The 12,186-nt window shown below is 62.0% G+C and overlaps 2 protein-coding genes across 2 annotated transcripts in view; both read left to right on the top strand.

Annotated features, from left to right (window-relative positions):
- The first annotated feature begins 6 nt into the window (after positions 1-6).
- FAM89B (family with sequence similarity 89 member B) lies at positions 7-1,093 on the top strand. The gene is made up of 2 exons (XM_004713678.2): positions 7-16; positions 324-1,093. The coding sequence occupies exons 1-2, from the start codon at positions 14-16 to the stop codon at positions 579-581; spliced, it is 261 nt and encodes an 86-aa protein (XP_004713735.2). The 5' UTR covers positions 7-13; the 3' UTR covers positions 582-1,093.
- A 2,218-nt stretch (positions 1,094-3,311) lies between these two features.
- Positions 3,312-12,186, top strand: part of EHBP1L1 (EH domain binding protein 1 like 1) — a 16,824-nt gene continuing 7,949 nt past the window's right edge. The window contains exons 1-12 of the mRNA XM_045297164.1: positions 3,312-3,523; positions 5,778-5,835; positions 5,961-6,056; positions 6,258-6,311; positions 6,420-6,598; positions 6,681-6,826; positions 8,016-8,084; positions 8,193-8,352; positions 8,500-10,486; positions 10,987-11,144; positions 11,255-11,303; positions 11,965-12,182. Coding sequence (XP_045153099.1) covers positions 3,420-3,523; positions 5,778-5,835; positions 5,961-6,056; positions 6,258-6,311; positions 6,420-6,598; positions 6,681-6,826; positions 8,016-8,084; positions 8,193-8,352; positions 8,500-10,486; positions 10,987-11,144; positions 11,255-11,303; positions 11,965-12,182 — 3,278 coding nt within the window. The 5' untranslated portion in view covers positions 3,312-3,419. The remainder of the gene's footprint in view (positions 3,524-5,777; positions 5,836-5,960; positions 6,057-6,257; positions 6,312-6,419; positions 6,599-6,680; positions 6,827-8,015; positions 8,085-8,192; positions 8,353-8,499; positions 10,487-10,986; positions 11,145-11,254; positions 11,304-11,964; positions 12,183-12,186) is intronic.

Here is a 12,186-nt window from a genome sequence, read left to right as displayed (position 1 = left end):
GCTGCGCAAGGAGATGGTGAGTGGGTGGAGGGTGGGGCATGCCACGGACGCCAGGGTCCCAGAGGACTCGTGGTCACGGTCACCAGCATCCCCCCAGTTACCGTGTACGGCAGTAGTTCCCCCCGACTACTTTGACGACCCCCATTTCGTCCCGCTAGACGGTGGTCCCGTTATACCTAAAAGTTTCATGGTCACAAGAACTTGGGCTTGGACACGTTCGCGAAGATTGGCCAGGGCGCCCCCTGGGCTGGGATCCTATGAACAGTGGAAAGGGCTGAGGGAGGCCTGGACCCCAACGCCAGCCCACCCTCAGTTGTCTGCAGGTGGGGCTGCGACAACTGGACATGTCCCTGCTGTGCCAGCTCTGGGGCCTGTATGAGTCAATCCAGGACTACAAGCACCTATGCCAGGACCTGTCCTCCTCCCTGCACTCAGACAGCTCCTACCCACCTGATGGCAGCCTCTCCGATGATGAGGAGCCCGACGCCAGCCTGCCTGCTGACCCACCACCCCTCACTGTCCCCCAGACACACAACGCCCGTGACCAGTGGCTGCAGGATGCCTTCCACATCAGTCTCTGAAGAGCTGGGGGACAGGTGGTGGGAAGGACCGTTCCAAAGGCTTTGAAACACACCCTTGGCGAGCAGACTGCAGTGCCTGCCTCTCCCCTGTGCCACCTGACCTCGCTGATGGGCAAGGCCTGTGTCCCAGCCACAATTATCAATGCCCTTCTGTCTTTGGTTAGTTGTCACCAGACTGCAACCTCTGCCTATGGTCCCAGGAGAACCTCCACCTCTCCCATGTACACCCAGTTTGCCAAAGCCTGGTGGCAGGGCCGAAGCATCCTGTCCTCCCCAGGAAACTCTGCCATTGGGTGTGAGAATGCCCGCCTCCATTTCACCTTTTGCTGCTATTGGCAGCTGCTGGCTCAGGGGCACCCCGTCAGCTCACTGGGTTCCGTTGCCCTGAGTAAGGGCTCCAAGACCCATCCCTCCAACCTCCCATGGCCCAAAGGGTCAAAGCTCCATGCTGGATATTTAAGTTTAGGGGCTAACCTCTTGGTGCATAGATAAAATAAATACTCTCAGCATTGTTTTGTTCTGACTGCCTGGTTCTCCACAAAAAAAAACACCTCACTGCCCCCCTGTCTATTCCCATTAATAGCGACCCTATAGGACAGGGTGGAAATGTCCCTGTGGGTTTTTGAGACTAACTCTGTGCTGGTAGAAAACTTCATCCTTCTGCAAAGACCTTGGTGATACTGAACTGCCCAACACATGACACCGCACCGGGGCGGGAATACTGCCAAGTTGGCAGGTGTGGGTCCTCGTTCGGCCGGCAGGGTGCGCCCGGAATCTCAAGTGGACCAAAGGCTTGGTGCTGCCAGGCTGCGAATCCCTCCTCCTCCTTCTCCTCCTCGGGTGGCACGGAGAGGCTTTGAGCTGGCAGAACTTGGCTCTGCCACCCACCACCGGGGCACTGCACAAGCCATTACCCCTCACAGGTCGGCAGCCTAGAAGCCCAAACTGCCCCTCGCCCCCACCCCCGCCCCCTTCACGCTGGCTGGGAAGGAAGGGGAAGGAGCCGCCCATCTTGAGCGAAACTTTCCACTCGAGGGAGGCGGGGTGGAGGCAGCACAGGAAATGGGTGGGCCACAGCGGGGCGGCCAAGGGGCCTCCTCGCCAGAGAGGGGAAGGCGCCACCAGGCAGGGCCTGGGAGCCGAGCCCCGTGGGTAGGAGGAAAGGCGCCGGACCCCAGGCCTCACCAGGCTTAGGGGCTTCACAGCTGCGGTTGGGCGGCGAAGGGGATCCCAGACACACACCCCTCCCATTCCACGGGAATGCGTCCGGCGCCTCCCATCCCATGCCATCAGGGCCCGTTAGGACTTAGGTTTAGAACTCTCAGAGGAAACCCAGGGCTACATCACTGAGATGGATCCAGACTTGGGTCGGCCCAACCGGACGATGCCTGCAGATTTGGGGAGGCTCAGATCCCTTGCACAACACCGGCAAGGTCCTGAGGTGGAGAGGGGTGCCCTCAGACGTCCCAGCAGCTCATCCCCATAACCCGGCTGCTGCCCCTTGTTCCCGGAGACACCACACTTCCAGTGGAGCGGCCGCCCTGCTCAGACCCAGTATTGTCACGTTGGGAGCATTCAGTGGGGCCGGTCCACTGGCAAAGGTCCACTGGCAAATCCGGCAGCTAGCCAGGGGAGGGGACCTAGTGACGTATTGCCCCGGGAGTTCCCTAACTCGGCCTGAGGTCTGAGCACTCATTACCTTCCGGGAGATAAGGGCTGTAATCCAGGTGTGAAACAGCTGGTGGCTCACAGCTCCGGGCTGGCTTCCCAGGGGAGGAAATGTAAACAAAGGCTCACACACACTTTCCTGCCCTTGATAACGGATTCCATGTACCTCCCCTCGCAAACTCTGTCAGGCCCAACACGAAATTCTTCCCGAGGTTTATGCCTTCATCATCTCAACGACTCTGCACACAACAAAGGAGCCCGTGGCATCGTGGTTGCACGTTGCGCTGCGATCCTCAAGGTTAGCAGTTCAAAACCACTAGCCGCTCCCCGGGAGAAAGGGCTTTCCACTCTAAAGAGTTAATAAGTCTCGGAAACTCTTGCCCTAGACTCCTTGGCAGCACCAACTCCGTGGCTGTGCGCATGACTTTTGAACGGACCCAGAAACAGCTCAACATGGGTGTCCCCACCAAGCGCATCCATTTGGTTGGAGGCCAGGGGTGACCCTCCAGCTGCGGTGGGGCGCTGGCCCTGCTGCCGTGGTGGACAGAGTCTGAGAGATGGGGAAAGCTACCCAGGTACCCGATCTCTGCTCCTTCCTGCTCTGGCTTAGATGTGTGATGGCAGTAGGGATGTGACCTCAGAGTCCAGGAAAGAGCTCGGGCGCAGATTCGCTTTGTGGCCCTGGGCAAGTCCCTTCCCCTTTCTGGGTCTCTGTTCCGCGAGCCTTGAAACAGGGCCCTCCCCTTGGTTGGGACCTCCTAGGACAGCTCCAGAAGGGAGGCACCAGGTGCTGGCAGCCTCTCTTAGTGCGGTGCCCCCACAGCGCCCCAGGAGCCCTCAAACTCACCCCCAACTCCCGATCGGAGCCAGAGGCCCCGGAAGCCGTGGCGCCCCGCCCCTGCCCGCGGCCGGCCGGCCCCCGCCCCGCCGGCGCCCCGCCCGCCTTCCGTCGGGGGGTGCGGCTCCAGGAAACGGCGCGCTCGCCCGCTCTGCGCTCTCGCGGTCCGACGCGCGCCCTCCCGGACCCCGGCGGCTCCAGCCTCGGACACTTCCGCACGAACGGGGCTGGCAGCTCGGAGAGCAGCCCCGGGGGCCAATGGGGACCCGTGCCGGGCCAGCGAGCGCGGGCCAGCAAGAGCCTTGGGATTGAGGAGCGGGTAGCGGAGGACCATGACCTCGGTGTGGAAGCGGCTGCAGCGCGTGGGCAAGCGGGCCGCCAAGTTCCACTTTGTGGCCTGTTACCATGAGCTCGTGGTGGAGTGCACCAAGAAATGGTGAGTAGGTGTGTGTGGTGTGTGTGGGGGGGGCGGAGCTTGGGGGAACCTTCGTGGGCCAGGGGCTGGAGGACGATGCCCCCGCCTTTGGTCAGGAGGTGTCGTCACCCCAACTTGCATCCTGGCTGTCAAGATTTGAAATGCTTTTGCAACTCATGGGGCCCGTAGTATGTGTATGGGGGGACTCTGGCAGCATTGGGGGCTGAGACACAGGCCCTCTAGTCTTGAGAATCCCCTTGGGCGCTAGTTTCCCTAGACCTTGGGGCAGGGAAGCCGCCTGCCCCAGCCAGCAGCGCTGCCCAGGATGAAGTCTGCAGGTAACCGTGCCAGACCAGGCAGCTTCCCGAACTTTTTGTCCACCTTAGGTCAAGCGTGCCTCGCTGCCCCCTCCGCCCTGGCTCACTTGTTGAGCCAGAGGACACCCCCTCTCCATCAGAGAGGGCCCTCTGAGGCTGGAAACCTCTGGAAATGCCCTTAAAAGGGGAAACTGAGTGCCAGAGGGTTGAGGAGGGAGGCGGGAGCCGCTTAAAGGGGCCGAGAGGACCGAGAACATTGTGGGTCTTCTCAGAAGGGGCCTAGGGAGGGCAGGTGGCAGGCTGGGGTAGGGGGACAGATATGTGTGTGTGTGTGTGGGTGGGGTACAAGCCTGGCCCGGATTACCTAGGACCCACTGTCATGCCCCTGCCGGCTGCCACCCACCCCTGCGTCACACCCTAAATATATGTGCTTGCTGGTGTCAGCTTCCCTTAGCGGGATTAGGGCCCAGCTGTGGGGGCCTCATCGGCCTGCCTGGCGGGGCTAAATTTAGGCTCCCAAGGGGAAGAGCCTGGCCAGCAAGAGCCCCGAGGGGCCAAGGGGAGGGAAGTGACCTCGAGGCCAGGCGTCCCTCCGGCATCTGCCACCTCCCCACTTTTGCCCAAGCAGGGCCTGCCAGGGATTGGTCACTATTTGGAAAGGGCCCAAAGAGGTCAGAGACTGGCTGGGGTCCCACAGTGCAGGGTCCCCTGAGACCTGGACCTTGGCTTCTGCCTCAGCATCCTGGGTGAGGTGGGGTGGGGTTTGGTGCACTCAGGTCTGGGAGAAAAGGGCAGGGTCAACGGGGCTGAGTCACCAGTGGCAGGCAGGGTTTTCAAGCTGCTCCTGCCCAGGTCTCAGCTCCCTGAGTCAGGCTGCAGGCCAGGCCCCACCCTCCCGGGTAACCCTTGGTCACTTCCCCTTTCTGGGGAAGGCCCCATGGCTACACTTGCTGGGCCCTGGGCCGCAGTTTAGGGTTGCAGAGGGGAGCCTGGGGCCTGGCTGGGCTGTGTGATCATACCTGACCCCCAGCCTCGCTCAGCTTTATCCTCTTCAGGGGCTTCAGTCTCTGGGGGGGCAGAAGGGGGGGCCACCTGAGCATCCTGGTGAGGGGCTGCCTGTCTCTCATGGACACAGTGGGGTCCTCTGTCCTGGCCAGCCACCCGAGCTCTGGGTCTGGGCTGGTCCCAGTTCTGGGACTTGCTGTTGCTCTTGCTTGGTCCCGGTTTCTGTTCTGCTTAGATGCCCCTTCCCGGAAGACTTCTGTGCTCCATGGGTGTCCTTGACCCCCAGGCTGCCCGTCATCACCTCCCAGCCAAGCAGCAGCACCACGGGCTCTAGGTTCTGAGGCTGGGGAGAGGGGAGGTCTTGAATGATAAGCCCACCTGCCACCCCACCTCGCTCCTGGCTTCATCCCTTCTACTTTATTTCCTCTTCTTACGGGAATGCACACCCCCGCCGCCCCCACCTTCACCGGCATGCCCGTAGACCCTTGCTCCCCACTGGCAGCCGCCCCCAGCATGAGTTAGGTGTGAACTCCATGTGCTTTCAGCATGCTACCCTGCAGCCCCCCAATCTCCTGCCTGTGGCATCCCAGGACCTGGACCGGGCTGGGGGGTGCGGCACTCCCCCAACATGAGGAGCAGAGAGACTTTCTCTGTGTCTCTCCCTGGGTCTGCGTCTGTCTCTCAGGGTCCCTGTCCCTCTGCTGTCCCTCATGCCTGCCACCAGCCCTCGCTGCTGGGGCCTTTGCCCTTCTGCGGGCCCCACCCGAATCAGCAGCCCCACCCTGCACCCTGTGGCCTGAGATAAAGTCCCTCCGTAGTCCTCTGGGGGAGGGGAGGCCTGGGCAGAAGGAAGACCCCCCCACACCAAGGGCGCTAGGGGAGGGAGAGGAGGAGTAGGGAGGCTTGGGGGCCTGACCGAGTACCCCCTCCATCTGTGCTTCCCCTCCCCCCAGGCAGCCAGATAAGCTGGTGGTGGTGTGGACTCGGCGGAACCGGCGCATCTGCTCCAAGGTGGGGGGTGGTAACGGATTTGTCAAGGGGGAAGGGGGAGCAGGGTCTTGGAGGGCGGCCGGGTGGAAAGTGGGGCAGAACACGGGAAGGGCATCATGTGCGGCGGCTCAGTCTGCCCATTGTAGGCCCACAGCTGGCAGCCGGGCATCCAGAACCCATACCGGGGCACCGTGGTGTGGCTGGTGCCTGAGAACGTGGACGTTGCGGTGACCCTCTACAGGGTGAGCAGGCTGGCAAACCCTCCCTGGGTCTCCACCGAGCGGCGACCAAGCATGATGGGGAGGGGTAGGCTTTGGTGTGAATGACCCAGAGGCCTTCCTGCAGCAGCAGGCTGGAGGTCTTGGGTGCAGGGGGAGGGGGCTGCAGCACCCCAAGAATCAAATCGGGACAGAGCCCCGCTCATCAGCATCCCCCTCACCCAGGACCCTCATGTGGAGCAGTATGAGGCCAAAGAGTGGACCTTTGTCATTGAGAATGTGAGTGGCCAGGAGACAGGGAGCGGGTGGGGGGCGGCGCTCAGGAGGATCATGGGCCCCCTGCAGCAACTCCGACCCTCTCTCCCAATCCTTTCCCTTGGTTTCCAGGAGTCCAAAGGACAGCGGAAGGTGCTGGCCACAGCCGACGTGGACCTGGCCCACCACGGGGGCCCCATGCCCACCCAGGTCCCCCTGCGGCTGCGGCTGAAGCCCAAGTCGGTGAAAGTGGTGCACGCCGAGCTGAGTCTCACCCTCTCAGGGGTGCTCGTGCGGGAGGGCCGAGCCACGTGAGTGCCCCCGGTCCACCCTGGCCCCAGCCCACCCCCGCCAACCCCAGCCCAGTCCTTAACCTCTGACCTCTGACCTCAGGGACGATGACATGCAGAGTCTGGCGAGCCTCATGAGCGTGAAGCCTACTGATGTGGGCAACTTGGAGGACTTTGCCGAGAGCGACGAGGAGGAGGAGGCGAATGGCCCAGGGGCCCCTGAGGCCAGAGCCCGGGCCCCTCAGCCAGGTGAGTGGGAAGCTACTCTGAGGGCCGGGGAGTGACCCGGTGGGGGTGAGGGGGGTTCATTACCGCCCGGGCAGTCCCAGCCTGCCTGGCAGCCTGATTGTCCAAACTTGTCCCCTCATCCGGTGGTGGCCCTGAGTCCTTTGGGCTGAGGTCTCAGGGCCACCTGTCAGAGGAAGCCAGCCTCCAACAACCGAAGGGCCAGGAGGCGCTACGATATGAATACTATAGTAAAGCCACAGAGGGTAAGAAAGACAGGAGAGAGTGGGAAATAAAGGAGTCGGACACCTTTTATGGTAGCACACGCACCTCCGCTCCTCTTGATGGACCACGCAGAGCTGGGAGAAGAGCGAGCGTCTTTACTATCTTGGGACATTTATAGGTAGCCATAAGATATGCATATTCAGTAGTTACATGCATCAGGAGGTGGGTGGTGCCTACATTAAGGTCCCTGAGCTCACAGGTGAGGAAACTGAATACCTGCATTGGGGGAAACTATGAGGGGGGCTGGGGGTCACGTCAAAAGGATCATGTCTGCTCCTACAGGGAGACAAAAGCAACCATGTGCTCACTTTGAGGCAGCACAGTTGTTAGGGGAGAATGTGTGGGAATGATATTTAAAGAAGGATCATGTACTGTACTTGGACTTTTCCTCTAACTCACCACAGTGGAGGCTTTCCTACTATGGAATACTAGCTTTCCAGCTTCCCTCTGTTATGAGTTAAGGAACAGAGTCCTTGTCTTGTTCCCCTCAGTGTCAGTTTTCCACAGCCACCTCGGAGCCCTGGCCTTCTCACCCCTGGGTGGGTGCTTGTCTGGGCCAGGCCCCTACCTGACCTGAAACAGGTAGGGCCGGATCCACAGAGGGACCTGTATGGAGTCCAGGCCTGTGGCCCTCCCTCTGCCTTTACCTCTGTCCTCACCGCCTGCCCTGCCCTCCACTCCCCACCTTGGTGGACTGGGGAGTGGCTGTCTCCCTCAGCCCACCCAGGCGCTGGGTCCGGCTCTTTCTCTGTCTCTGCCTACTACGTGGTTATTTCTCTCCTTTGCTCTGTGCTCTGCACCTGTCTGCGATTAGGCCGGCTGGGTGCCCCAAGGACAGGCTGCTTCCCAGGTAGGCCAGCACTCCAGGGGGCGGGTCAGACCAGCAGGACCTTCCCTGGGGCTGATTTTGTCCCTCACCCCATCCCAGAGCCCTCTCGGGAGCTGCAGACTCTCTGTGAGGAAGAGGAGGAGGGCCGAGGCAGGCCCCAGCAGCCAGGTGAGGCCCTGGTGGGACATGGTCGGGGGCGGGGGTGGGGTGGGGCTGGGTCTCAGTCTCAGGACCCAGGCTCCAACATCCACCACCACCCCCATCCTTCCTTCCCAGCTGCCATCCCCTCTCATGCTAAGGACGCCAGCCCAGCCCCTGTGAGTCTGGCAGCACCCCCAGCCAGGGCCTCCCGGAACCTGGGGTCAGAGGCATCTGTAAAGGGGGGCCGATTGGGGCCTGAGGTCCCCCGGCCCCCGGGAACCCCACCGGAGATGAGGTGAGCATGGGCGCCCACCCTACGCTGTCACCAACCCACCTTTAGGAAGCTGCCCCCTACCTGGGCCCAGCCATCGGAAGGGCGAGGGTGGGGCTAAGATGGGGGCCCTGTGAGCACCCCCAGCACCCCGCGTTGCTCTCTCCTCAGGTCTTCAAGTCAGCCAAGCCAGGATGTGGCCACCCCCACCCCAACCCCCCGGTTCCGGAAAGACCCCGATGTCCCCCAGCCCCCAGCCTGTCATGAGAAGAACGAGGCCCCTGAAACCCCTGGGGCTGCCCCAGCTGGAATGGGTTCACCCGGGGAGCCCCAGATCTGGGCAAGACCCCAGGAAGAGACTGAGGCTCAGGGAGGCCAACCAGGCCCAGGCCTGGAGGCTGGAGGCTCCTGCGCCGTTCAGGGAGAGCTGAGGCCCACGGCTGAGAAGGGGGGCTCTGGGGACAGGCCGGAGGCCAGTGGGGTGGAGGCTGAGCAGAGGTCAGGAGTCGAGGAGGAGGCCCCAAGGAGCCCCGCAGGCGGGGCTGGGGAGGCAGCAGTTAGCTCACTTGCTCCTCCAGTTGAAGCTGAGCAGGGGTCCCAGGGCAGGCGTGTGGTCACGAAGGGACCAGAAGCCACTGGGGCAAAGGCAGAGGCAAGATTCAGGGGGCCTCCTGAGGCTCCTCCAAGGGGTGCTCAGGGAAGGCTGGGGGTCAGGAGCAGGGATGAGGCACCTCCAGGCCTGAGCCCACCCCCAGCAGAGCCTGCGGGGCGCTCCGGGTACCCTGATGAGCTTCAGAAGCTCCTAGCTGCTGCAGACCAGGAGTGTGAGGGCACAGAGGTGCAGGGCAGAGCCCCTGGTGTTGGGGGGACAGGCCTGGAGCAGGGCCCCTCTGTTGGAGCAGCGAGCGCCAGGCCCCAGGTGAGCCAGAGCCAGGAGGCCCCACCAGCACCTGCCCAAGGGACAGTGTCTGGGACTCTGGGAATGTGGGAAGGAGCTGGAGATGCGAGGGTCCTGGGACCAGAGACTGGGGTGGCCAGGTTGCAGGTGTTGGGGACCCAAGAGACAGAGGGGGTGAGATCAAGGGGCCTGGAGCCAGGACCTGCTGGGAAGGCAGAGTCGGAGGTACGAGGGATGCAGAAGACAGGAGGGGGTGTTTCTGAGGTTCTGGGGGCAGATGCTAAGACAGCAGGCCCTGAGATGCTGGGGACCCAGGAGGTATCAGGGGCTTCAGGGGTACTGAGGATAGAAGCTGAGACAGTAGATTTTGAGATATCGGGGTCCCAGGAGACAGAGATGGAGGCTTCAGGGGTCCCAGGGGCAGAAGCCAGGAGGACGGAGGCTGAGATATTAGTGACTCAGGAGATCCCAACTAGGGATTCAGTGGTTGTGGGGACCGAGGCTAGAATCGCAGCATTGGAGATTTTGGAGGCTCAGGAAGCAGAGGTCAGAGGTCCAGGGCTCCCAGGGATAGAGACTGGGACAGCAGAAGCGAAGGTCTTGGGGACCCAGGAGGTAGCATGTGAGGGTCCAGGGGCTCCAGGGGATGAAGCTGCAGTAGGAGAACCTGAGCTGTCGGGGACCCGGGAGGCAGGCACAGAGCCCTCAGAGTTGCCAGAGACAAAGACTGTGATGGCAGGTGCTGAAGTCTTGAAGACCCAAGAGCTAAGAGTTTCAGATGCTGAGAAGGGAAAAGCCGAGACTTTGGGGATTCAGGAGGCAGAGACTGGGGTGTCTGGGACTCTAGAAGCCAAACATGAGGCTCCCAGGGCTCCAGTCTCCGATCACAAAGTTTCAGGGTCTCCCCAGAAAGCAGAAGCAGAGGGTCCAGGGACCCAGGAGACAGAGACTAACGTTTTGAGAGCCCAGGAGGTAGAGGCCAGGGCATGGGCGCTCTCAGAAGCTCAATCCGGGGCTGTGGGGACCCTGGAAGCAGAAGTTTTAGGGTCCCCAGAAAACAAAGCTAGACTCTCTGAGGCCCAGAAAGCAGAGGCTCAGGTCCTGGGGGCCGAGAAGGCACTGGAAGCTGAAGGAAGCCCTGCAGAGATCAGCCTGGGGGAAGTGCAGGTGGCCAGTGGGGCAGGGCCTGGGGTGCCCAGGCCCTTGGGGGCTACCTCCCCAGAGGAGCTGGAAGAGGACAGGAGGCTGCCGGGCAGCCAGGTAGGGACGGGGGGCCGCCAAGGTCCAGTATGCTGCTTCCCACTAACTTGGGGCTGAGCGGGCGTCAGCTGTGCATGGATCCACCTGGTTGTCTGAGTGGGGGTGGGGGTGGGGCTCCGCTTCAAGGAGCCCCCTCCCCTCTCAGGAGGCCCTGGCTCTCCCACCCCATTTTCCCTGGACCCGGAATGAAGCTAGGGCCCTCCCCTCTCCCAAGCTGGTTTTCTGGGCGGACCCTGAGGTGTGGCTGCTGGTGATTCCTAATCTTGTCTTGGGGCTGGGGAAGTACTGACCTATTAGGGACCTTGGCAAATCCTCCTGGAGCTGGGTACCCTTTTGCCAGAGCACCGGGGCTGTCACCATAGCCAGCAGTCCCCAAAAGCCCACCCCTGCTTTTCCCCAGAGCTGGGGCTGTTGGTGCTAAGCCTGGGCTTCCCAAGGAACAGAGAGGGTACACACATGCCCAGGGCACACAATCCCTGAGCCTACCCTCATGTCCCCAGGGACCACCTGTGCTGGTCAGCTCCAGCCAGTCCCTGTTGGAGTGGTGTCAGGAAGTCACCGCCGGCTACCGTGGCATTCGAGTAACCAACTTCACCACATCCTGGCGCAACGGGCTGGCTTTCTGCGCCATCCTGCACCGGTTCCACCCGGACAAGATGTGAGCTGCTGTTGCGGGGTGGGGTCCGGGTCGGGGGAGTGAAGTGGGGAGTCTGCCGGGTGGGCAGCATCCAGCCAGGCCCCTGACCCTGACTGGCCCTTTCTCTGCAGTGACTATGCCTCCCTGGGGCCACTGAACATCAAAGAGAACAATAAAAAGGTGAGAAGGTGGCGGGAGGGGACAGGGAGCCGGGCAGGCAGGGCCGGGGCTGGATACTTCCGCCCCTTTTTCACTTTGAGACTTAGAGTTGTTTGTGATCCATGGATTTTAGTTGCCCTTCTCTCTCTCTCTCTCTCTCTCTCTTACTTTGTGAATCCTGGTGACCCCACAGGACAGGGTAGAACTGCCCTGTGCATTTTTGAGACTAATGCTTACGGGGAGCAGAAATTCCCATCTGTACCCCAGGGAGCGCTGGTGGTTTCCAACTATGTCCTTCAAGTCCTGCAAGAGGCCCTGGCCCCACGGGGTTTCCCGTGAGTTGGCATCAACTCACCCGAACAGCGTTGGTTTTCACTTTGTGAATTAGGTGAAGGGTGACCCCCCCCTCCCGCTCCAGGGCCAGCCCTGTTGGCTGTCCAGGGATTTTTATCTTGTGGGTCTTTGTTTTCCGTCAAAGCTCATTCTTCCGAATTGGGTTTTCCAGGCAGAGGGCGTGCTGTTGCTAGGGAACTCCAGGGCCGGCCTGCGGCTAGCCATTAAATGCCCCAACCGCTGCGTGAAGGCATGGCAAGGCAAAGTGGGGGGCACCGGAGTCCCGCAGACCCTCTCAGCAGGGACGGGGCACGGTGTGGCTGACCCGTGGCCCGGCACCTTCCCTTAGGCCTTCGATGGCTTCGCGGCCCTGGGCGTGTCGCGGCTGATGGACCCCGCGGACATGGTGCTGCTCTCGGTGCCCGACAAGCTCATCGTCATGACCTACCTGTGCCAGATCCGCGCCTTCTGTACGGGCCAGGAGCTGCGGCTGGTGCAGCTGGAGGGCGGCGGCGGCGCGGGCACCTACCGCGTGGGCCTGCCCGACGAGCTGGACGCCGGGGACCTGCCG

Source organism: Echinops telfairi, unplaced genomic scaffold (assembly GCF_000313985.2).
Source record: "Echinops telfairi isolate 266 unplaced genomic scaffold, ASM31398v2 ScPeMD7_7417;HRSCAF=8455, whole genome shotgun sequence".
Classification (NCBI taxonomy): domain Eukaryota; kingdom Metazoa; phylum Chordata; class Mammalia; order Afrosoricida; family Tenrecidae; genus Echinops; species Echinops telfairi.
This window is presented reverse-complemented; position numbering and strand designations above follow the sequence as displayed.